The 26,590-nt window shown below is 40.4% G+C and overlaps 1 protein-coding gene across 20 annotated transcripts in view; it reads left to right on the forward strand.

Annotated features, from left to right (window-relative positions):
* The window catches only part of NRXN3 (neurexin 3), a 704,846-nt gene that overhangs the window by 3,638 nt on the left and 674,618 nt on the right, over window positions 1-26,590 (forward strand). For 13 of the 20 annotated variants that reach the window (XR_009114569.1, XR_009114570.1, XM_058025830.1 and 10 more), the window contains exons 2-3: window positions 1,460-1,483; window positions 3,268-3,429. Coding sequence is in view for 18 of the 20 variants with exons in the window: in XM_058025830.1 (XP_057881813.1) it covers window positions 1,460-1,483; window positions 3,268-3,429 (186 nt within the window). In the remaining 2 variants the exon portion in view is untranslated. The remainder of the gene's footprint in view (window positions 1-1,459; window positions 1,484-3,267; window positions 3,430-26,590) is intronic. The other 7 variants (XM_058025809.1, XM_058025827.1, XM_058025829.1 and 4 more) reach the window with 1 other exon arrangement.

The following is a 26,590-nucleotide window of genomic DNA, read 5'->3' on the forward strand; positions in this document are numbered from 1 at the left end:
ACTTCCTGTGTCTGTCTTCAGGTCTGCTGCTGACACTCCATCTCGTTTCTAGCATGTTCTTCTCCCTGTCCCATACTTCAACTCCCTTGTTTTTAAAAATAATTTACTAACATAACAATTTTCTGTAAGACTTCCTTGGTGAAGAATTCAGGAGTTTGTGCTCATTATTTCCAAGTACAGACTATTATTATGATTTCATTCCCATTGGCAATGATTTCATTCCCATTGTGGCACTGAGCATGAGGTCCCATTGGGACCTCATGCTCAGTGCCACAAAGTCTTCAAAAACCTATTTCCTTAGTGCACAACTCTGAAGCCTGCAAGCAGACGGTTTTTACACGAGACAGTGTAGATCTTGCTTGTGTAATTTAGGATAATTCTTGCCAACTTCAATCACAGGGACTTGGAGTCCGCATAGGCTGCCCTTCTCTATAAACACTAACGCTATTCACAGTGCAAAATCTACTGTGAAGATCTTTAGCTCCTTAACTGCTAAAACACAAAGCAAGGGATAGGTTCTAACAGTTGACATCTGCATGCTTGGGACAGATTAAAAAAGTTCTGCTGAACCAAACTGATAGGTAAATTCTCCTAGCTCCTGTGTAATAGAGATGCAGTGAAACAGGAGGGATGCTAAGTCCTGTCAATATTCAGTCTTCAACCTGCACACAAGGGACACAATTCTTTCTACACAATTTCTTGACACGTTTCTTCCTACAGTAGGAGAGGTTCAATTCCTGTGTCTTGGATCACAGAAGTGAGCTACAGGCAAACAGCCAAGCACAGGCACTGTTATGTGCTTCTCCTGAAAGTCACAAACTCAGCTGCTGTAAAGAAACCTGCAGACTGGGAAACTTGGAAGGAAGACACAGAGTCTTGGACTCATCTTCAGCTGTATCCTCCAGCCAAAGGAAATACTTGCCTTGTGATATTCTGCAGCACTTGAGGGTAGTGAAGGTTGGAAGAGGAGCTGGTGTGGTGGTGGGTGGAAGAAGGGAGTCATGGCTGGGTTTGTGCTGAAGGGGCAAACTGTGTACTCTGTGTGTATATCTCTGAGCATAAGGTTCTTGTTTGAGGGAAGCACCTTGATGAGCATTTGAAGAGTAAGTATTGCACTGTTTTAACTTTGCTTCAGGTCTGGATAATGTGTATGAGGGTTGAGGTTAATGACTAATACCAGGGTGGGAAGAGTAGGCGGCCCTCTGTTTCTTTACGGTCTAAAAGGCATGGTTCCCCATAGAGTCCTGGTCATATTGTCCTCTTCCTCACTTTGTGTGTCTCAGGCGCCCCACGCCTTTTTTTGAAAAACTAACACTAGATCATTCATGCAATGTGTCATTTTTACTAACCAACTAATGTACTAACACCCTAACGACTCATCTTTGCTTTTAGTTATTTTAATTAACAATCGTTCTGTTCACGATTTTTTAATTTCCTTTCTTCCCCCTTTTCCGCAAAGCACTCAGGCATTGGACACGCTATGGTAAACAAACTACATTGTCTGGTAGATATCATTCTTATTGTCTCTTCTTTTGGGTTTGCCGTGTGTTACCTGCCTTTTCCTCCCCCTACCTGCTCTTTCCCCCCTTCCTTTATACTTACTGCTTCCTTTAATTTTATTCTAATTTCATTGAAAACACATTGTTTTCCCCCTTCTTTTTTTTTTTCTTTCATTTCTTCTTTTTGAATAGAAAAATGAGCATCAAAAGCAACTAACACAGCTCTTCTGGAAGTAGGGTTTGGACATTTCTTTCATTGCTTTCTTCACCTCTGTCTTCAGTTGTTTTTCTTTTTGGTGATAAATTGTTGGGTTTTTTTGTCCCTTGTTTTTGACTTCAGATTTCTTTCTTTTGCTTTTTTTTCATTTGGCTTTTTTTCTTGGCTTTTAGTTTAGTATGGTTTTTTTACTCTGAAGGTTTCTAGATCAGAACCATTGCAGGGCCTCTAGTCCATGGTGGTGAAGGCTCTCTTTTTCTCTCACCCTTTTGTTCTGACAATGGCTATTATGGGCAAACTGGCCAGAGTTGTCCTCTTTCTCATGATTTTCCCCCACTTCCCTCCCTCTGCTTTTTCTCCTCCTCCTCCCTCTTGCTCTCTCTCTCACTTTCTCTCTCTCTCTCTGACCTCTACCTGCGTGGCCAACAGGAGCTCAGCCGGTTGTTTGTTTCAGTACACACTCTGCATGGCATGTCCACGTCTGGTGACTCGCCCGTCTCCTCCTGGCCTCGATCTATTTTCCTCCATCTTCCCTTGCAACCACTAACAACATCAAGCAAAACACATCAAATTCACTTCCTCCTCTCCCACCCTTTCCTTCTGTCACCCTTCACCCTCCATGTGTTTGTGGTTAGAGATTTTGGGGACATTTCTGTTTCGTTTTGAGTTTTTTTGTTATTATGGAATTCGTTTGGTATTTTTATTTTTGATTGCATGCGAGTGTGAAATGGTCATTTCTCCTTTTTTCTTCTCCTTCTCTCTCTCTCTATTTTGCTTTTTTCCTGTCGTCTTTCTGGACCTCAGATATATTGGCATGACAGGTCAAAGTGCAGTGTGTGCACGCTTTGTAGCTCTTTCTTGCTTTCTTTCTCATATCCACTTCTATTACATTTGTTGGTGTGCGATTGATTTATTTTATTTTATTTTCTGCTTATATTTTAGTTATGGGTTAATTTGAAAATTGTTTTCTTAGTTTTTTTTCTTTCTGTTTTATTTTTTTTTGTTTGTTTGTGGTGGGTGTGTGTCTCTCCAGGTACATGGCATGCACATCCATAATGTATTGAAAGTGAGTTCCCTCTTCCCCTATCCCTGAATGCATGACTTTCAGTGTGCCGTGAGCAAAAGAAACTTAAAAAATAAAAAATACCAACCTCGTCTTCATTAGTGTTTTTTTTTTACTAACAACCATAACTAACTGTAATCATTAAAATAAATTCTAATTAATCATAAAATCAGCTAATATGAGAAATGTCTTTCAAGGACAGTTATATTTTCTGGCCTGAATAGATGGAAAGCATCTGGATGGATAGGCTGCTGGGTAAGCCTGAGAGTGCTGATGCACCAGAAAGGGAAGAAGCAGATGCTGAAGCATTTCTCTGTGGGAAAATCAGACCAGAAAATAGAGCTCAACTTAACTAAAAAAAAAAGCGTACCAAATCTCAACAAAATCCTTACTAAAACTGGCATAAAATTATAGGGGAGGTAAGTTGTTCTGTTCTGGATTGTAAGGTCATTGCTGGGATTTTCTTGTCCATTGTGTCCCTCAAACAGGTGACAATCTCTGTGGATGGCATCCTTACCACCACGGGCTACACACAGGAGGACTACACCATGCTGGGCTCAGATGACTTCTTTTACGTGGGAGGGAGCCCCAGTACTGCTGATTTACCTGGGTCTCCAGTAAGCAATAACTTCATGGGCTGCCTCAAAGAGGTAACTATTTGAAATTAATTCTTGTGTCTGTGCTTTTAATTTGCTAAAGTCATCACTCTTTTCTGCCTTACACAATTAATTCTTTCCCTGATGCCTAATTTTATACTGATAACTGCAACAGCTCTGTAAAGATAAACTTGTCATTCAGTTGGTCAGAAGGCTGGAAATCTCATGAACTTAAGGGAAAAATCATACTTCTAGTGCTTGGATAATAGAAAAAATACTCATGGTAGTAGAAGAGGTTTCTTCTCTAAGCTGTTAGAACTTCAGAAGAAAGCAGTACTATCTTCTAGGCACCAATTATGATGGCAATAGCCGTCATAAAAAGACAAATGGCCTTTGATTACTAAGTGGCATTTTGAGATGAAAAAATCATAATCAGAAGCTTATTTAGAATACTTTTTAAGATCCTGGATTTCACCTGGGAGCATAGTTAGATCTGAATTTTCTGGGAAGATACGGCAATAGAATAAAACAGAAAAATGAAAGTAGAAGGTAGCATAAAAAGTGTAAATTTTGCAAGGAGAATGCAGCATGAGGGTGTGTCAGGGAGGTGTGCCATTCACATGTCATGTGGACATGAAGTGTACCGTGTGTTATATCATCATTATTGAGAGATGCCTCTTCCTGAATTAAAGTGCAAACAAAACCATATGCTGAAGTCAATAGTATGGATTTTATTGAACAGTGAAATGTGAGGTAGAGAGATAAAAAGAAGTAGAAAAGAGAGAAAAAGAGAGACAGACTAAACAGAAGATAGTCACCACCCATGTCATAGTGGTATCCCATTGGTCCTTCTTCACCCTAGGCTTTTCAGTGGTGGGGGGCCTGAGGTCACTCAAAACTTTTCACTGTTTATATATGTTTTCAAACAAAGGAGTTAATGCTCATTGGTTACACACATCTTTCATTCTATTGGTTAAATAATTCCCTTGCTTCCAATGTTAATTAGTCCCATGCCCAATCTTTCTGTTTTTTGCAGTTGGTGGGTTTCTTGAGTTGGTGGGTTGCGAGTCAGCAGTCAGAATCTCCCCCTGACGGAATTACCTTTTACCCAGTCCAAGCTGATTCAGCATAGTTGCTTCCCTTATGGCCCATAATTTCTACATTCTTTATGTCCATTATGAGTTATACATTCTGCTGTCACAGCTTTGTTTACATCCCCCTAGGCTTGAAATAACAATTGGACAATAGAATCACCTCTATCTTATCTCAAGTTCCTGGTCGTGGTGGCTTAATTTACAGTCCAAGTTCCCGGTATCCCTGGAGGCATATTTGGGGAAAGGATTGGGAGGTGGGGTCCCTCAGTTGTCATAGCTGCCATTTGTCCCATAACTTGGGATCTTTGTTTGACCAGCAATATACAAAATTTTCCACAGTGGGAAGTTTTGTCTGGATGCATTACCCAGGTTGTGCTGACCAGATCTCACCTCTGCCTGGAGTTAGCACTATCCTGTCACTCCATTCTGTGCTCATCTCATGGCAAAGTCATTCTGTGGCCTTAACAGTATTTGAGACAGACAGCTGTGATCTTTAGGTCCTTAAACTGGGTTGCTAAGTTGGTGCACTTGAGTGGCTGCATTGGTCAGAAAGAGCTAGCTGGTTCTGGAAACTCTGTTGTTACACTTTGGCTGGCTGCACTTTCCACATAGCATTGAGAAAATTCAAACATGGGTACTAGAGATTGGACTGCCTGGATAGCAGCAGGAACCAAAAAAGTGATCCTTGATAAAAAAAACTTTAGACAAAATAAAAGGTAAGTTCTGTCCAAATCTCAAACTTGGTACAGTGCAGTTTTGATGCTGGCTTGTAGTCACCTTTTGTCTTCTTTCTTCTCTCTTCTAATGCAATTTGTGATTATCACTGTGATTAATGGGGATACGGATATTGATGTCTCCACAAAGTGTTATAAAAAGCTTACATAGGAGTCATGGAAGCAGCAGTGCTGAGCTAGATGTTGTTCTGTGGCTGTAATTGCCTTGACAAGCCATCATCCTACTGATGCTCAACTCATGGTATCAGGGTTTGTATGTTATGTGTTATGTTCCTCTCCTCTGGTAAGGAAGAGTTGTTAGGGTCTGAAGCTGCTCTCCTGCCTGACCTCTGGATGAAAGGGGTATACATATGCTAGAGAAGACTTTGTGAGCATCTTATACAGGAAATGAAACTTTGCTGATTGAATACAAACTGCCATACAGAGATCAAATCCTTCTGGTTACATTTATAGAGTCTTGAGTCTGATTTTCCTGGGCACTGAGCATCCGGGTTTGATTGAAATCATGAGGAGATACAGCCTCTTAGTGTCTCTTTAAATCAGGATCTAAATTTTATTTATGGATGCTATGAACATAACACTTAGCAGAGGCCATTTTTATGTGTGCTTTAAGTCAAGCCAATGGAGCAAAAAAGCAGTGACAAGAAAATCTTCAGCAGCTTTATTATTTATATAATCATTTGTATTCTGTTAGCTTGCACAATGTGCTAAGAGCCGCCAACATAGTCATCCCAGGCTCATAATGTTCTGTGAGAAGGAAAACCCAGGGAACCGCTTAAGCATGAGAGGAAGAAAACAGATAATCAAAATGTGCTTTGTAATCTTCACTTGACTAGGCAATGACAGGAGATGTGTATGAACAGATGTCTTGACTTGATGGTTGCTTTAGAGCTATGGTCTGCTTAAAAGCAACCCACTTATAGTAGTGGTCCAGTAATGCTTCCAATGAGCTTTGATCCTGGAGGAGCAGAACTGGGTTAGTGCAGTGCTTGTGTGCTTATGATATGTCTGGTCCCAGAACTGGCTATGGGGAACTTTACTTGGCTTTCTGTGTAGCTTGTCTGTAGGGGGATAGAATATAAGAAAATAAAGATAATGTAGAAAGTAATCTTACTCTTAAGGAGTTGCAGCTGGGCCACTTAACGAAGATTAGGAACAGGCCTGGCTTTAACAGGCCACAGCTGTAGCCAATGAGAAGAAGAGTGCTATAAAAGAGTGGGTTGGCTGGTTGAGAAGGGAATTGAAGTCTGTTGGCCACTTTGAAGTCTGTTGGCCACTTTGAGAAGAAGAGAGAGTCAGTGCTCTGAGGAGCTGTCCACGAGAAACACTAAGAAGGTATGAAACTTTTGCGATAGGAGATCAGGGTATGGAACCCCTGCAATAACATTTGTCAGCATATTTCATAAATCTATCCTCATAGCTTATGGTTCAAACTTACATTTCTTTTCTCCGTAGCCAAAAAGGATGCTCAGTCTCTCATTACCCAGTACTGGAGGAGCTTGGATTTTTAACAAAAATTTCCTAAGCTAAGAAAATTAGTTGAAGCGGTAGGGTAGACTATTACAAAATATTCTTCCTTTGAGTTTATGTCTTCTAGTAGAGCAAAGCTCTTCTTTCATAGTTAAGTCCTAGCTAAGTAATTGCTGATACCAGAGACACAACACACCCCTGAGTGGATTGCTGTTTTTAGTGGTGGAGAATGTCTTGCCAAGCCCTGTGCTGTTCTCTTGAAGGTGTTACAGCAGAATGGTCTCTGCATTCATTCAAGACTGGCTCTAGGCATGTGTTACTTTCCTAGGAAGGTAAATGGATTTTTGCAAAATTTGAGGTGAAACTTTCAGCCTTTCCTCTGTAAGCTCTTGTATTTCCTCTAGACTGCATCAGTCTGAGAGTACACTGATGGGGCTAAGAGGGCTCCTTGAGTGGGTTGTTGCCTTCCCACTTCCTCTGAGAGGACATGCAGGTGCTGAAGTGGCAGGGGGCAGAGTGCCTGGTGACCTCCTCTGCCCCTTTGCAGCAGGAAGGGACTTCCCCACTCAGCCCAGGCTGGTGCCAGGAGGAGGGGCAGCTCTGGCAGGGTAGGTACTTCATGTGAGCCGAGTGTAAGCCTTGGCTAGAGGGAAATGTAGTGTCTAAGAATGTGTTCCTGGCAAGGAACTAAGAGTCTCAGGGCTCCTCTGCTGTAGTATCTATATAATATTTCTTAAAAGTAATCTAAATACCTAATTATCTAGATAATGTTTTCTTTAGGTCAGACAATTTCTGACCTAATGGTACCTCCTTTTACCATAGAATAGAACCCCTCATGTATCTTCTTTCCTTTGGGGCTATAGGTTTTGACTGAACAGATTCCACTAAGTTGGCAGCAGTAATATACCTAAATCATACATACAAGTATTTAATGTGTAGTTCAGGTTGGGATTTTCCCTCTATTTTTATCAGAGTGAAAGAATTCCCTATATGTGGTGAACCATGTTTGTTTTGCACTTCTCCATAGCCATCCTGGCAGTGTTGCAGTATACCTGACATTGTAATGAGGCAAGGAGACTGGAAAATAGTCATACAGGGTATGCAAATAGGGTAGTGCACATACATGAAGTACAGACATTGCATGGAATCTAAGTTTTTTTTGCATTGAATATAATTGCATAGAATCTAAGGTTTTTTTGGACCTTCATTCTTAAGATGATTCGTTCTAGAGAAAATCTTGGAAGCTGGCGTATTTCCCATCATGGATGAAACAGAGATGGGATAGGAGAAGATACAGGAACACATCTTGAGACAATTGAGCAGAAATAATTTTAATGGGTGTCAAGGAAGGAAGGTGTAACAGTGCTTTAACAGATAGGGATTTTTAAAAAGGGAGAAGCACTGACTGAAGGTGGAAAGGGAAGAGACTACAATAATGGGTTGAATGGAACTTCCATGGCCAGAAAGGGTTAGGACAAGAAAGGTAACAAGAAACAGCTGTGTTTTGTGTGTAATCAGGGGCTTTAGGGAAGAATTTTTAGTAATCAAGGGTGGAGATGGAAAGTGGCAGGGTAGAAATTTAGCTGTGTGGGCAAAGAGGGGAAATTGGTATTTCAATATCCAGTTGCTAGGGAAGGCAGAGAATCAGAATATTTCCTGGGGTTAGGGAGCCAGACACTGAGATTTGATTTACTTGGAGCAGGACTTAAATGGTACAGATGGAGATGCTTTAGAGGAGCCTAAGGTGGTCCCTATAGAATGGATATTCATGAGAGAATTTATGAAATCTTCACATTTTTCTATCAATGCTTTATTAAAATCTCAATTCTGAAAAATGTTGATTGGTAGTAACAGCTTGATGGAAGCACTGAGGCTTGCATATGGGTGGAATATGGCAGAAATTATTACAGGGGTCAGGCACCATCTGTCTGTGATGGGAGAAAGCTGTGAAAGCTTAGATAATTTCTGTCTGCAATTTAACTTATAGGAGCCAGATTTCAAAATGGTCCATGAGTGTGCCCAGTTGCTGTATGTAAATCTCAGATGCTATCTGCAAGCCACATCTTTTTCAGGACTATTTGATGTGTAGTGATGATGTGGTTTCTGTTTGGGGATGAGTTTTTCTGACTGCAGTGTCACACTTGGGAGAAGGCTGAAGGTGCAGAGGGAAGGCAGCCTAAAACTGGAGGCAGAGGAAAACAGGCAGACAGACAAAGTTGTAGTTGTAAAAGCCCCTCCCTAAGCCTAAAAGCTTTTGGGTGCTCAAGATTCCCTTCCACAAGAGACTTAACAGAATTCCAGGAATGCATAAGAGGAGAATGAGGAATCAACAGTGTGGGGATTGCACTGAAGTACAGTGGAGGAAGTTACTACATGAATGGTACTAATTGCCCACATAAGTTAATCCAATACTGCTACTTCAGCTATCTTATTGTGTTTGGGCCTGCCTACTTTTTATCTGTATTTAATAAATTTAACATTTGAAAAAGAAAGGGAGAGGCAAATGGCACTATGTAGGAGCAGACAAAGCACAACCAAAGGTTGAATATTATTCCACTCCTCAAAATATTACTTCTTCTTGTCTTGGTCTCACTAATACTCTCTGCCAGAGCCTTCAAAATAGACTGGATGATGATTATGACCCTGATTCCTAAGATTCCAGATCTGGAGGTCTCTAAAGTTGCTGGTTGCCTCTCACTCTCAAAATTCCAATTGCATTGCTGCTGCTGTGGGGGATCAGTATCCTGTGCAGTTGTACAGTGTGTGTCTTGGGAGTCAGGAATGTCAGTCGTTTTCTCTGTGCATCTGCAGAGCATCCAACACAAAGCCTTCATCAGGTTTTCAAGTACCACTGTTGTAGCAACACAAAACACTGGAGATGCAGGCCAGCATTTTGAGTGGCTGCTGATGACATTCTTAAGCTAATAAGAAAAAATCCCCAATTATTTCTGGAAAGATTTAATTTTGAGGTGGGAATGGAGGCATTTGGAAACTGAGAGCAATGCAATAGGAGGCAAGATGCTGAGAGAATTCTGAGTAGACCAATAGATGGGGAGGGAAATACGATAATGTCTTTTCATTGGGTAAGACTTATAAGCTTAGGTCCTGGGCTGGTTTGCATTTGATATTTCTGTATTAGCTGCAGCTTTGCTTTAGCTAAGGGGTTATTCAAATCCTCTGTTCCTTATGCAGCTTAGCTCTTGCCTACTCTACCAAAGTGAGGTCTCTGATACTGTTTTTGACTTGCTTCATGCATGACACTGAAAGAACTTGGTTACCTTAGCTCATGTGCATCTGTAACAACAAGTTTGCTGGCATAATGATATTAAATGAGTGTTTGTTGCAAAATAACATCAGCTAAGCCCAGTTATTGATCAATCTCTTTCATCAAATGTTTCTAGATACATAGAAAAGTGGAAGAGTAATGTACTCATGACTGTAGAAAGTTTACTCATTATCTCATAGATCCATGAAAAGTATTCCATTTAAGGAGGTAAACAATTTTAAATGACTTAATGAAATTCATCTTTAGTGAATGGAGTAGGAAAATGAAGTGCTAGAATAATTTTTCAATTAGTAAAACATGGGAAGTCCAAGGACAGGAATTGAGTTTTTAGCTTTGGGACAAAAGATGGAGGAGATGTTATTTTATAAACTATATACTGAAAAAAGCTCTAAGCTTCTAAAATTCTTTCTTTAATGCAATTCATGTAGCAAAGATGTAGAGTCCTACAGCCATAATGAATCTAGAAGTAAAAACTTTGTTGGTTTTATAGTTCTATTTGCAAATTAAAGTAATACAGGTTCTTGTTAAGGTCACATTTATTACATTGTAGTATTTTGTTCTCTGGAGCTCCTATGAGTCAGCAAACAGCATCTTGTAGGCATTCTAGGTCAGTCTGAGCACACATTTTTTTGAGGATTAATTTCAAGGATAATTCACATGTCAACAGTTCAGTGGCATTGAAACTGCCGCTCCTAAACTTACTGCACTGTTAGAAATTTTACTAAAGTAATTAATAGCCAAAGTCTGAATAATATAATATGTATGTAGGTTGAGCATACCTTCTAAAGCAAGCATTGATGAGCAAACATAGAAACTGGATCTTTCTATGCGTGAGGTGTAAGAGGTTTCTTTTTGCAGGGCTATTTGAACTATATACTTGCAAGCTAAAGAGAATCTATGGAGCTAAAGCAAAGTGGGGTCTAACCGAGTTCACCTGTCTTCAGCTGCCACTGGAACAGGTGCCTAGGGAGGAAACTAGCAGCAGAGGTTGGTGTCACCACTGGGCAGTGTAGTGGTGTCACACCAGTAGGGGAGCACTCCACTGAATCCTGACTGAGCAGTCTGCATGTGACTCTCACTCTTGGTGTTGTGGCTGTCTGTGCTTGCTTTGCAGTAGGATCTTCAGGATCAGGCTTTCTTTGCTGCATAATGACCCTAACTCCTGCTGAGCTTCTGTGGCTGCAAGGGGTGTGCCATGTGCTGTGGTTCAGAAAATGAGAGTGTTTACAGGTGTAGAACTATATTTATATCAACAAATTCAGAAAATGTAATGGGGTTTGGAGCAATATAGCCTGTGTTTGGTGCATATAATAAAGTTAGTTGGTAACTATTCAATATTAAAACAAAAATCTGTACAAAAATTTGTGGTCTAATCTCTACCCACTGAAGGGTGAGCAAACTAAGGATATATTGATGGACAAACGTAGCTGAGTCCAAAGTCATCAGCAGAGCAGTGATGATACTCTGGTGATTACTCTGATAAGGATTTCTGGGTGTCTTTCTCAAATGCTGTTAGCCAAATGTGGTCCCATCCTAATGGATGCTGTGATCTTAACTTAGCTGTCCAAAGTCTGATGTGCTCATCTTGGACTGAAAGTAAATGAGCCTCTTTTGCTTTACCTGGCTTTGTCATTCACTGAGATCAGTAAACTCTTGGTTTGGATGAATACTGAAAATAAATAGGAGATATGTTTTTATTTCTTGCTCGTTATGTTGCACTCAAGAGATGACTAAGGATCCATCCTTATCCTGTCAGACAGAAATACAAATGGGAGTAGTTTTGGAGAGTCAGGACCACCATATGCCAATAAAGATAAAATTTCATGAGAGAAGTTGAAAGACTCTTCTGTTTTATATACACATGTGTATCAAACAGGCATTTTCAGCTACTTGACAAGTGTCCCCGCTTTGGGAGCAGCAAACTCACCCTGAAAGTTGGAGTATTGCTATGAAATTTGTATTGTGGGCAATGGGGAATGACTGAGCTGCTGTTACCCACCACAAAAATCCAGGCTGCTCAGCTGTGCCAGCAAGGGAGGCAGGAAAAGATGATGAAGTTTGAATGTTGAGTGAGTGGGCTGAACAACTCCGCCCAGGTCTGCCAGTCCTCTGTGGCAGTGAGCCAGCTGTCAAGTGTGAGGAGCACAGGAGTGGGCAGGCAGCTAATGGGCAGCATTTGTTATTTGAACTGCATGGAAAAGGCAGCAGGCTTGGTATAATACAAGCAGGTTTTTTATACTCTCTGATATGCTCTCTGTTCTAGTTCTTTGTCATTGCTGCTCACTGGCTTTGGTCTACTGTTGCACTGAATATTTGTGCTTTAGGATTGTTTTATCTCCATCCTTTTTGCAAGCTGCACAGGCATTTAGTTGGAATTAACAGTATGTATCTAGATTCCTAAGCAAATCAATGGCATTAATATAGCTATGTAGAAGGATGCAATTTTAGCTCTGAATTGCTACTTACAGGGTTTAATGCTCTTTAAGCTATGGTTCCATAAGTGGAAGTGTTAGAAATGGTAGCATCAGAGCTCAAAGGTGAATTAGGGTCAGCTCCTGACCTCTGCTTCTTGTAGCTATCTAGACATAGATGTAGTAAATGGGAGTTATTTGAGTAGGTGTTAAGGGAATATCAGGAGGATTGTGACATTGCATATGGTGGCTGCTGGTGACTTCACATTGCCACAGTGTGGGGAATATTCAAATGCTCGTATTTTCTAAGCATAAATCTTAGCAGTTCAACACTTAATTCATCAGGGTGAGCACCAGTTATCTGTGAGTTGCATGGGGCTGGTGACACACAACTGAATAGTAGCAACTGCATCCAGGAAAGCAGCAATGTGTAGTGTGCAAGTCACTAACCTTCTCTATCTCAAATGGAAGAGGCTTAGAGGTGGCATCCCATTTTCAGCACCCTGAGAGGTAATTGTGAGTGATGCCTGCAAAGCATTCTTACTGTATCAGCATCAGCAAGCAGAGGGAACACAGAGGTTTGGGAAGGGTGGCAGAGATGAAAAATGGCATTTGGAAATGGGGCTTGAGAATGGCATAATCATTCCTGTTAAATCTGTGCCTTTCTTTCTGATTATTAGCCATTTTAAGTGAAATGGGTTTTGCATCTAGAACAAGTCTCTGAACAGATGATTAATGGTTTTATGTGTAATAACTTTACATTTTATAGAACCCTGCTAGGAGTCCGCATCTGGTGTGCCAAGCTATTTAAAGCTGTGTTAATTCTGTTAATTGCTCCACGTTTATTTGGATTGCTGGCACCTGCGGGCTTTAGGATAATGGGGGTGGGGGTGTGTGTACATTCTCTCTCTCTCTTTCTGGCTGAGAAAAATTGAGAGGACTATTTCCTCAGCTAGGAACAGGGCCTTGGCAGAACATCCTGGCTGGATTGGTTGTCCTTGAGATTTCCCTTTTTCACTCCAGCTGAATGCAGTGAGATGCCAGCCAGAGGCAAGATGCTCCCCTGATTGGGGCAGGAGGTGGGTGGAGAATCTGCTTTTGCATGCACTTACCAACATGAGGCAGCAGCAGCAACAGGGAATGAAGCCAGTGGTTTTGCAGAAGGCTGGTAAAGTCCATACCATTCTGATTCTGCTGCTCAACTGCCTTCCAGTGTTCCTTTTCCAGTTTGTTTTTGTCTGTGAAGTGTTGCAGTGGGTTTCAAGCCCTGAACAGATGTGAAGATAAGTATGCTGATGCTTTCTGAACTTCCATCAGAGAAAGGATCTGACTGTGGATAGCAAGACATTTGAGGTGACTAAAACATTGCTATGAAACCCTAGGAGGGCAGAATAGTTTTCATGTTTGCAGCTGGACTGGCCAAACCACTGCAACAATCTGAAACAGGCTCTGATGACAAAATTTTTCCCTATCTCTGACAAGATTACTGCATGAACAGCAAAACGGGGAAGCAAAGTGCCTCCCTAATATTGTTAACTGCTGACTTAAAAGTTCAGCAGAGCCTGAGAGGTTTGGTACTTGGAGGTTTTAGGTACTATGAGCTCAATATCTGAGTGGGTAGAGGAGGTTATTCTGGTTATGTAGAGGCCGGTTCTCTCACACCGCTGACATGGGTTTCTAGTCTGTGTTTCAGCTTCAGTGATGCTAGGACAACCTCCCTAGGTTGTCCTAGCAAATAGACAAATAACTAAGATCAGTTCACACTCTATTACTTGTTTTATGGTTGTCTTCAAAACAACAGGTTTTCTTGAGAAGACCAGTGAGATGCTGAAGTGAAATCAGTTCTCCTAGTGCTGCTGATATAACCATGCGTGTATTTCTGCAGCTGCCCTATATAATCCCTTATGGTGACTGACTAAATGGAATGTTGATTGTAGCCTCCCAAAGGAGGGCGACTGCCATACCACCCTTCTCAAAGATGTAAAGGATTGCAAAGAAAACCACATTTAGAAAAGTAAAAGTTTTCTCAAGACTTTGATAAGCTAGGATCCTTGTGATGACTTGCAACTTGTAAAGAACAAGGCTGTTGTGTTTGTTAGCTCTCTCAAGTAGTTGATATTACTGGGGATGCCCACTTTATTTATTCTGTCCAGATAGTGTCTAAACAGTCAATTGCAGTACTAAAACTGGTTACAAAGCAAAGCTCTAAGAAAGTAGGATTCATATTTAGAGTTCATATTTAAGAATGGATTCCTCCTCTGCAGCTTCAGTGTTCAGCTAACAAGATAAGCTGTCAGCTGAGCACTTTCCTCTATTTCCCTGATTTATATTTCAGGGCTGATTTGTCTTAAAGCAGCCTCATCTAAGATAATGAGAACACTGAATGCCTCCATTCTCTTTTGGTTTAGTGTGCTTGCTTCTCCCTCCTTGCCTGAGCCTAGTTCCTGTTCATAACTGACACTAGTATGCCACATAGATATGCAGTGCTGTCACTTCCTCTCTCTTCTCAGTTTTTTCCTTACTGTGTATTTCTCATATGTTCTCTAATTAGCATATGCTTAGCTTTTCTGGCTTCAGGCTAGTTTTCATGTTTACAACCTCTGTGACACATTTTGTTAGAACTTCACAAATCACATATCATAGGAGAAATTAATTATGCATGTAACTTATTAGGTTAATAACTTTCATCTTATTGTGAGCTTCACTTAAAGTTATGCATTAATAATTCAAGGGACAGCTTTGACATCAAGTGTGTTTTCTAAAGCACTCTATCCCTTCTTATGAGTTTTGCATCTGTATGAAAACCACAGATGGTTTTTAAAAACTTGATTCCAGCTGTTTCCACATTTCTCCTGAAGGCTGGATTTGCCTGTGCATCCAGCAGAGGAAGGCAATTAAATGTTGGTCTCCTCTTAGGTTTTGCAACTGGAGTTTAAGGGAAAAACTTGATATGTATGAGGGCACCTTTTGGTAAGAATCATTGAATGGTTTGAATTGGAAGAGACCTTTAAAGGTCATCTAATCTAACTCCCCTGCAATGAACAGAGACTTCTTTTACTAGCTCAGGCTGTTCAGAGTCCCATGCAGCCTGACTTTGAATATTTACAGGGATCATCCTACCTCTCTTGAAGGCCTGTGCCAGTGCCTCACCATCCTCATAATCAAATATTTCTTTTTTATATCTAATCTAAATTTACCCTCTTCTAGTGTAAGACCATAAGCCTTTGCCCTATTGCAACAGGCTCTGCAAAAACGTTTGTCTTTTAAAAGCTCTCCTTATGTACTGAAAGGCTGCAATGAAGTTTCTGCAGAGCCTTCTCTTCTTCAGGCTGAACAGTTTGAACTCTCTCAGACTGTCCTGATAGGAAAGGTGCTTTTGCCCTCTGCTCATCTTTGTGGCTCTCCTCTGCATCTACTCCAGGGCTTTCCGCTGACCTTGTTAAACATCATGAGGTTCCCAGGAGCCCACGTCTTGAGCCTGTGCAGGTCCCTCTGGATGGCATCTCATTCTTCAAGGTGTGTCAGCTGCACCACTCAGCTTGGTGTCATCTCCAAAGTTGCTGGAGGTGCACTTGATGCCGCTGTCTATGTCATTGATGAAGGTACTGAACAGTCACAGTCCCACTATTCACTGATCTCCATTTGGGCATTGAGGCATTGACCACAGCCCTTTGGGTGCAACCATAAAACCAATTCCTCATCTATCAAATCTGTATTTCTCTAATTTAGAGAGGGGCTTGATGCGAAGAGCCATGTTAAAGGCCTAGATCTGAAAACTGCCTCCTCAAACACCCATCTAACCCATCAGCTTTGTGACAATACTCCCCTTAAAACCATTCCACAGACTCCAGTTCTTTGGGAGTGCAGCAGACAATCTCTGATGGTGGTGCCAAGGATTTAAGAATAGTACTGGCATTGTATTTGAGCTGTTGCAGCCAGGATCTTCCTTTGTTTTATTGAGGCCACAATAGTTGTATGGTCAGGAGAGTTTTGGCAAATGTAGTTAGCTTTCAGAAGTCTTCTAGTGATGTGTCCTGCCAAAAGGCTCTTCAGGAACTGAAAAAGCAATGGCAGATAAAGAAGATCTGGGCACAGAGGAAGAACTGGTTGGAAGGTAAAAACCAGAATGGAATAAACAGAATGCACTAAATAGTTCCTGTGGGAGGGCCAAAGTGGAAAGTCATCTGGGATCCGTGCTGAGGTCTGAAGATTCATTAGTGGTATTTAGTGGAAAGAAATGTGGATGGAGACAGCATACATTTTACTGAGAATGAAAATTTTTGCGTGAGGATTATCTGCAGGACTGCAGAGCATGAGCTAGTAATGCTGAATGTCTGGACAAATAAATAGCAGATTAAATTATATGTGTGTAAACACAAATTGAGGTTTTTATATTAGGAGGGAGAGAAAAGAATCAGTATTATGCATATGCAATGATGGACTTTGAGTTGTTTCTGATGTTTTATTAAATAATTATTTTAAAATATTTGCTCAGTGATCAATATTGGGCAAATAAGCACATCTAATATTATGCATTTCTAGGAAGGGAATAAGAAAAAAACAGAAAATATAATGATGTCATTAAATACACCCACACTGGACACTGTTATCCTGTTGTTTTAATCTCAGAAAGGGGAGAAGGGCAACAAAGATCATTAAAGGTCATTAGAAAGACTTCTATACAAGAGCTGTCAGTACAGCCTGGGGCTCTTTGTAACTGAACTGATGGAAAAAGGATATGGGAGTGGGGAATCATAGTGTATTTTCTGTTTCTTTCTGAACACAGGGATTAAGTGTAAATTCAAAAGACAAAGGTAGGGCAAACTTCAGAACAATCAAAAAGAAATATGATGGCAATTAAAGTAATGGAAGTCTTTGCATTGGGATGTTACAGTGCCTGGAAAAATCACAGAAGAAAAAATATTGATGGTGTATGAAATACAAAGACACAAGTTTGTCTCTGCAGGCCCTCACAGGCCCCAGATGAGTGGAATCTGAAATGGTTTTATGGGTGGATATTGCCACACAGGTGCTCTGCTTGACTTGCTTGGGTATTTGAGGAGGTGGTTTTCAGATGTAGGATACTGATCCAATTTAATTTGGAGAATTTTGTGTTCAAGTATTTCCTGGTACAGCTACACCATTCCTAGACTCCCTGCAGTATTTCAAAGTTGATATTCCATTTGCTTTGCCTTCTATTAACTACCACAACCCATAAGAGGCCATAGTACACATGATCTCCCTTCATTGCAAGTATTGCACAGCAAGGTCATGTTGCTGAAGGCCTGGGCACAGCTGAGGGGGAAGGCAGCAGAGAATCATTTTGGCGTGAAATTTGGCACACAGGTTTGTGCAGCAATGTGTAGATGTGGAAGTGACGTGTGTTGGAAGAGCTGGAGGAACAGACACACAAGGGTTAAGAAAAGGTTGGAGTGCCCCATGTTGGCAGGAGGTGTAATGATGTCCCTTTGAATGAAAACTGGTTTTCATATGTGTAGTTAGCCTACATTTGTGGAGGTTGCTTTAAATGAAAAGCAAAACAAGGAGGGCTAGATGAATCCCAGATGTTTGCAGGGAAGTGCAAAACAGTGTGACTTCTTTCCCCATTTGTAATTATTAAGGCCTGCAAAACAATTCATTGGAAATGAGGATATTAGAAGCAGTTTTATGGCTCTGCTTGTTGAGCTGCATTGTAAAAAGATTTGTCTGTCATTAAAGATGATCTTTCTATGTATGGACTTGGGAAGTCTGTTAAGGTTTGGAGGGAGATTTCCAATAGGAAAATTTCCCCAGATCACTACAGGCTGTGGTAGCTGCAGACAGCTCTCAAGGCTTAACTTGGATTTGGGGATTTTTCCATCTATGACTAATGGTCAGACAGCTATCATTTGTATTTTTTTCCCCCCTGTGGCTGTAACTGTGGAAGTAACTGTTAAGAAGGTTTATTACTGCCCAACTGGACTCCTTTTCTGAGCACTGAATTCATCTGGAGTTGTGTTTTACAGAAGACTCAAAACCCAAGGAGCGTTTTCTGCTTCCTCAGAAAGGTGGAGACTGGTGGTGTGTAAAAAAGGGGTGATAAGTGTTTACCCTACTGGGAAAAACTCCAGAGAATAATAGGTAGTAGAAATAGTAAACATCTGTCAGGTCACCTTGTCCATCTTCTCCTGCCAGGAGTGCCATTATTCCCTTCAGTGTATTAACTTGGAAACATTTCTACAAAGAGTTATTCTCCATGGGACTGTGACTGTCATTTTCTGGGTTCTGTTTACTGCTGCTAAAGATGTCTTAAGGACAAGTAAACCCTTCTCTTTGCACCTTTATTTCTTTGCTTTTTGGATACTGGGGACTTAACAGCAAACATATATGAAAATAAAAAGTGACTAAATTGAAAAGAATTATTATTTGGAGAATTACATGTAGTAGCACTATTTAAAGACTTTTTCAACTAAGAAATCATATGAAAACCTGGCCAAAGTTATTTAATGGATAAGTGGCAGGATCAGGAATAAAAACCAGGAGGCATAACACCTGATGTGTTGCTTAATTCAGCAGAATAAAAATGCCTGCTACTTAAACTGTGTCCATGCTTGTATTTTCTCTTCCTAATGGAGTGATTTGTGGCATGTAAACATTTCAAAATGTCAGAGAATTTTAAGGCCCCAAATCCCCTCCATACCCAGCTAGCTCAGCCTTCATCCCCACTTATGTGTGGATTCAGAGTGGTCATAAATAACAAACGTAAAGCCTCACTTTCTTATGTGTCCCCCACATTAAATCTAATAATTTGGACCTCCTTAAGTTGTTGTGCTGGTTAACCACCTCCTACTACAAAAGCAATTGGGTCTTTAATCCGTTTGGAATTTGTCTGACAATGGCCCCCAAATGTGGATTCTTTTGATGCATTTTTCTACTGAAACAAAGATGGTTCAGAAATCTGTTGTCTTTCCTTGATCTGCTGTAATCAAGTCTTTATTCATCTTTCGAAAAACTAAACCAATGGAGCTCCTTGTATTTTACTCTAAGGCATTTATTCTAGTTTTCAAATCACGTTGAAGCTGCTTGATATACTCTTTGCAATTCTTTAGAGTCCTTTAACAAAATGTAGACATTGGAATTATACCTAAAGTTACAGTGCATATGGTATCAATGCTGCATATTGCTTATTCTGTTCCTTTGTCCTGGGACTGTATGGCCCTTTTGCCCATAGTGTTTTACTGGAAGCTTGCATTTTCTCCTGTGATGTTTTCTGAATTGTTTTCAAAAGTGCAACTTCCCCTTTCTGGTTCTGTAGTTCATGGTCTTTCGTGTTTGTAAGGTTCTATATTTGAGTATTCAAATGTTTTAAATGCTGCTTGAAATGAAAGGGCCTGGGTTTTCATGCTCTATGAATAACTCTGCATGACTGACATGTCAGTAAGGTTGTTCAGCGGTCTGCCAAACCTGGTGTTACCTTCAAGCATCAGCTTCAGTGCTTTCTATATTCTAGGTAATTGACAAAATATTTAATACTATTGCACCAAACATAGATTCTTAGGGTGCATTAGAAATGCCTCTTATCAGTTATGCTACCCCACTGACAAATACTTTGTGAGACTTGTTAGCCGAGGAATGATGATACATCTGACTGTCTATCTATCTCTCTATCATTACATCTGTTTTGTTCTTGTATGCTGTTTATTTGAGCAGAGCTGTCTTCTGGTGTTCAGTTAAATACTTCAAAAAATGTTTCATCTCTTCTTTCACCATTGTCATTAGAATTATGTCCGGTTTATTTGACAGAAGCTCCTTTTACACAGGAAGGTCTAATGACAGTAAGTATTGTATTCCTCTCCTTTAATGTTTTTATTAAACACTTCAGATAGAAGCTGCTGTGCTATTTCCTCCAGGGTTGATGTTTCCTCCAGGCTAAACCCTTCTACAGTTATACATCTTGTCCTGTTTGGCTTTTTAAAACATTCACAGAACATTATCGTTCTTTTATTCTTCTGTTATCTTTCTGTTATTCCAAGATTAAAAATAAACCCCACTGGATAATAAATCTCCTCATTCAGCTCTTTTAAGAAATTGAAACAAGTGACCCAAGTCTGTGAAATTAAAAATAAAGCATATTTATTCCTGGTAGCTGATCAACATCCTCTTTTATTCTCATGGATTGCAAAATACTTTGTCATCTTGTGATATAAACACGTAGCTTCTTCATGTATTTATATCTGATGGAGAAAAAATATTGCATGCTTAATAAATTATATAAGCTGAACCTTTTAAACAAACAATTGCCATCTTGGTGTTATGATATACTTTTGTATCAAGATACAGCATTTTAACCATTAGTGCATCCTATAGTGATTTGAAGACTTAATTTTTTTGTTGGATCACTAGGACACGTTGCACATTACTTCCAACCTGAATAGTTGTGATTTGGCTGTATCATTATGCTTTTATCTGCTAAACTAAAGCAGATCTCTTCTGTCAGATAGAGATCCCTTTAGCGTGTAGATTTGGATCAGCTTATAACCTACCTTTGGGTAAAATAGATGGAATTCATAGGATAGCTCACCCAGTACAGTATAAGATTAAGGGTTTTTTGTGTTCTTTGATACTTTTTAATATATTTTTTAAAGCATAGGCAAGATAACAGGCCACAGTATTACAAAATGGTTTCACTAGTACTGTATATTTAATCACTGTCTTTTGTTTGTTCTTTCTTGATAGTTTCCTACTTTGACACTGAAGAATCCCAATTAGTCCTCTTCAGAACTGCTTTACAAAGGCATTTCATGTTCAATTGGTTATGCACCAAGGCATGCATGCTCTTTTCATAGTCACTATTTGGAAGGCTTAGATACGGTTCCATTGTGTGAGAGCTGCTTAGAGTCTTTGATCCTAAATCTATAATCTAGCAATGACCTGAACTGAAATAATGTGTCTGAGTATATATTATTATATGCCTGTCAAAGTGATAAGTAATGTGAGTTTTAGATATGTTGTTGTTCTTTTCCAAAAGCCAGCTTAGGTTGCATGACTATTTTGAAGTACCTGGAAGTTGCTCTGTGGTTGTAGCTCAGTTGAGGTAGGACCCAATGTTTCTGGGCAGTGTCACTTTCCTCAGGGTGCTGCCCCAGTCTGTCTCTCTCTGGCATCTGGAAAGCCTTATTATTAACACTTTTTCCATAAAGTTAGAGGAAACCTCAAAGGAAAATATACCTGTTTGTGTGTTTCTTCTTCTTGGCCTTTTATTTTTTTTTTCTTTTTTTGGTGTGAGGGATCAATTGAAATAGGCCTGCAGTCCTAAATTTTTGGTAATTGATGGATGAGGATGATTCTTATATCTCTCCATGTCAGTAGAAACTGTCACTTGCAGTTTGCTACCTGCCACTTGCTACCTCCTCACTTCCCTGTCTATACCAGTGTCTTCAACATGTAATAATCAATAGCAATTGTAGTAATAGTAGCAATAATGTAATAGTAATGTTCATTTCATGTCATAGATTATATGTTTAGTTTGGCAACACGAAACTTGGTTTTTGAAGGCAGTGACTATGCATCTTATACCTCTTACAGGAACATGCAAGCCAAGTTTGCAGGATGTGATTAACATGAGGGGGTTTATTTTCTTGCTTCAAACTAATTTTAGGGTTTGAATTTCAGGGTTTAGTACGTCTGCATAAGCAAGGAAGAAAATGGCAAGAGGGTGATGATCTGCCTTTAAGAGGCATGTTAGCTATGTAGGACAAAACAAATTTGTAGCACAGTGCAGAAACAACAGTTAAGAACTTTTCTCTTTTCTGGCTTCTGAACTTCTGTGGCTTTGTGAGAGACTAGTAGAATCTGGAACAGATGTCTGCAAGCCATCTTTCCTTTTAGAAGCTTTTGGGAAATAATTCTTAGCCTTAGTAATACCTGTCGATAGACCTGAATGCAAATGATGGGTTTGCAGTGAGAGGTATCAGGCTTGTGGATGCCAGAACAGTGTGAGGTTCTTGTGCTTTGAAGGGCAAAGAAACTGTGTTATAAAGCCACAGAGACCTTATTGACAGAGTGACTGAGGAGTTAGAGAAACTTGCCTGTTTTGTTTACTGTTTATATTGCTCCCAGAGCAAAATGGAGAAGTATGGGGTAGCTGAAAAATGCAACCCTTTCAAAGTGTATTGCTGTAGGGAAAGAAAGAGGGGAAAAAAAAGTATAGTAAAGTATAAAGAACAGCAGTACTTTCAGTGTGCCACAACTATCACCACCAATTCTCTCCTTTTGAGAGCCTTATATGTGAAGGACCTGAGCCAAGCAGAACAATGACTGCCTGGGAATGGCAGGGATGCTGATGCTGGGAAGCATCATGGGCTGAACATATGTTCTCTAACAGTGTACTTTTCAGCATTTTCCTCTTAATATTCTGCACATGGGGCTTTTTTATGTGGTTGTTACAGTTTTGGTTTGTTTTTTTTGTTTTTTTGTTTTTTTTTTCCCTTAATTGTGTATTTGGAATAATACAATAGCCAGGGCTGACATTGAGTTATTTGGAATTGGAACAGAACTGTAGGCAATAATGTGCCAAATCCAGTACAGCTCACATTAGAAATACTGAACTTAAAAGCCCCTGTTGTCATTTTCTTTGCCTCCTCCCTTTTCTGTGCTTCTTTCAGGTTTGACCATGCCAGTGTGAAAGAAAAAGAAATGTATGAAGGAGCATGGTTAGGTCCTGCAAAGTCCCATTGAGCACACAGTCCAATGTCATGTACAGCAAAGTTAGTTGCATCTTCTGAACTGATATCTTATTTCTGGATATACTGGAAGGTGTGGAAAGGCTGAATTTTCAGTTGAAAGGATTCTAGTGTAATCTCACCTCCTCCAGTCTTTTCTCTAATGGTAACTTCATCCTTGTGTGGTGTTTTTCATGCTTTAACCCCTGCCAGCAGCCAAGAACCATGCAGCCACCACCAGGGGTCAGGGAGAGAATCAGAAGAGCAAAACTAAGAACACTTGTAGGTTGAGATAAAGACAATTAAATAGGAAAAGCAAAAGCCACACATGTAAGCAAAGCAAAGCAAGGAATAGATTCACTGCTTCCCATGGCAGGCAGGTGTTCAGCATCTCCAGGACAGCAGGGCCCCATCACCTGTAACAGTGACTTGGGAAGACAAACTCCATCACCCCAAACATCCCTCCCCTCCTCCTGCTTCCTCCACTTTCTATACTGAGCATGATGCCACATGGTCTGGAATATCCCTTTGGTCAGTTTGGGTCACCTGTCCTGACTGAGTCTCCTCCCAGCTTTCTCACCAGTGTGGCAGTAGAAAAAGCAGAAGAGGCCTTGGCTCTGTGCAAGCCCTGCCCAGCAATAACAAAAACATCTCTGAACTACCATCGCTGTGTTCAGCAAAAATGCAAAACAGAGTTCCATACCAACCACTGTGAAGAAAAGTAACTCTATCTCAGCCCCAACCAGCACAGTTGTTCAATAATAAGAGATGCTCTTGCTTTGTGAGCTACATTCAGGGGAAGAGGATAGCAGTTACCAGGATGTCAAGCAGTTTGTTGGTCATATAGCTGCATAAGAATAGACTGTGGGGATCTGCATGCAGATGATGTGCATTCTTATAATGCTGCTTTTACTGTCCTGGATAAACATGGGCTGGCCATCAGTTAGTGGGTGGGAGCAATAGTATGGTGCATCATTTGTCTGCCTCGGGTTTTATTCCTCTCTCCTTTGTTGTCTTTTTTACTATTATTATTATGATTATTATTATTATTCTCTTATCTCAGCCTACAGGTTTGTACCTTTTACTTACAATTCTCTTCCCCATCCCATGTGGTACTTTGCTGCTGGCTAGGGTTAAATCACAGCAGCATAGCCTTAAAATCATAAGTGAAGAGATGAGTACACATGTATGCACAAACAGTAGAGTGCATGCAGGTACTGCTTAAAAATGCATATAAACCCATATATATGCCTTTAGTGAAGATCTGTACATAAATACGTATGTTTTCTTGTGCATCGATGTACAGTGTATGGATATGTAAATATATGTAAGTACATCTAGGCAAAAAATATAGCATGTAGGGTGATTACATGTCCAAACATTCAACCTGTCCTGCACTGAGGAATAAATATATGTCCTTGCTTCCGGAATCTTTTTTCAAGCTTTGTGACTATGTCAGCCATTTTCTCTTATTTTCTTTTTTTCCCCCTTCAGCTGCCAGTAAAACACACAGACAAGTTTTCTTGATATATTAGCAAAAGAATGGCTGACTGATTTCTATGTATTTTGCTATTTTTGACAGCACTTGCTCAGTGGAGAATAAAACTGCTGTAGAGGAGAAACAGTGGGTTCTTTGAGTACTAGGCAGACAGACCAATCATTTCTATATTCTGGTCAACGTGGTCTGGGTAATAATAAGAGCAGAGCCCTCTTCTCAACCCCTTCCTCCAAATGAGTCATCTCCAGAAATGGAAGTTCACCATGCTCTCAAACTGCTGCTGTCACAGTAGTACCTCAGTGCTCTGTAAAGGTTGGAAAAGGTTGCTGAGACTTAAACCTCTAAAGTGCATGGGAAGTCCACTTAAACAGAAAGGTTTAGGCAAATTCATGTCAAAGAGTGGCTAAAGCAGATTTTGTTTTCTGCCTGTTAGTGTTTGAGCAATGTAAGCTCTGTTGCTCTGCTTAAGATCTGGTATAGATAATTCTTAAGCAGTAAGACAGTATTGAACTAAACAGAAAATCTAAGTAAATTAGTCTTGTATGAAAGAAGCTTAGATGTGAGATCAGTCTTCCTTGAGCTCCACACAGAGGAGACGGGAACCCCATGCTTGGGTGCATTAACATGGCACTGTAGGAAAAGTAAACAAACCAAGGGAAAGGTTTATTATTGTTCTGTATTTCTATTATAGAATTGCAACACTGAAAGAGATTCGTAGTGTTACCAAAATATTTTCTCCAGCTTAGGCACAAGGTAGTAGCTAGGAAGAAGGAATATTCTTTCATGCCATCTATGGACTTGTATGAATTCAGTTCCCTCTTTCACTTTCTCAAAATCAGGGATAGAGGCCCTTAATGAAGGAGTGGAAAATAGTACAATATTAAATAAACTAATGCAAAGACACTAATATTCACTGAGTAACTTAAACTGCTTTGTAGGAATTTGTCATAGAAAGTCTTTGTACAATGGCGTGATCTTTTTGTTTCCAGCTCCCTTTGTGCTGGGAACCAGCTAATCAGGTGTCTTTTTTGCCAGGTGTTTAGTGCTGACTCCATTTCTGACCTCCCCTTTCTGAAGAGCTCTCTCTTGCTGATTGCAGCAGCCCATCTCCTTTGGGAAGGAAGTGTAATCTGGTGCTGAGGTCCTCATCTGTCTCCCATTTCTACTTCTCATGTCAGTGCTTCCACTGGAAAATGTCACCTGTGTTTGCTTTTGTTTCTGCTTCCATGTGCTTTCCCTCAAGTTCTCTCACTGTGGCAGCAGTTCTGACTGTGCTGAATGCTCCCCTATCCCCCCCAGGAGCTGCTGGACTTGCACTCCAAGAGCACAGCTTCCAGGTCAAAGCAAGGGATAAAGGTGAAGTTTTGTCAATAGCCTTGGTGAACCCTTGTTGTGCCACTGGGTTTCTTTGCATGTATTAATACTGTTCCCCAAGAAAACTGTAAAGGTGGTGGGCATGGGAGAGTTTTTAAAGTAATGGTTTCTCTGGAGGCCAGATAAAACCAGATGAGCAGCTGAGAGGGAGCTGTCCTATTCCAAGCCTCCCTTTACTGGTGTATTGTTTTCACTGTTGTGCTGTGCACTAAAGCTGTGGCTGGTGCAGCTGGGTGGCTTCTGGATGAACAGATGAGCTAGACCTTTTGGCATTGTGTAACTAGGGCTCCAGTCCCAAACAGAAGACAGGTATTGTATTTTTAAAAAAAAAAATTTCCCCCTGTTCCTTTTATTAGTGTTGAAAGCTTAGAGATGAAGGGTCGTAGATGAGGGAGTTTTAGATGTGCATGAGAGAAAGATATAAAAGAGCTTCAGGTTCTTTTTCTCACACCAGGTTGGGGGTTATAAGATGACAGTATTTTTCTCTTGATGATGCTTCTTTCAGGTGGGGAATTAACTACATTCCCTGCCCTCTACAGCAAATATTCAAGCAAATAGTGAGCTCATGATGTCGCTGTTTTCACACAACATAAGGCCCAGTGCAGATCAACATTTGGGGAATCCTACCCGTGGAGGATTTGAACTTTG

Source organism: Melospiza georgiana, chromosome 6 (assembly GCF_028018845.1).
Source record: "Melospiza georgiana isolate bMelGeo1 chromosome 6, bMelGeo1.pri, whole genome shotgun sequence".
Taxonomy (NCBI): domain Eukaryota; kingdom Metazoa; phylum Chordata; class Aves; order Passeriformes; family Passerellidae; genus Melospiza; species Melospiza georgiana.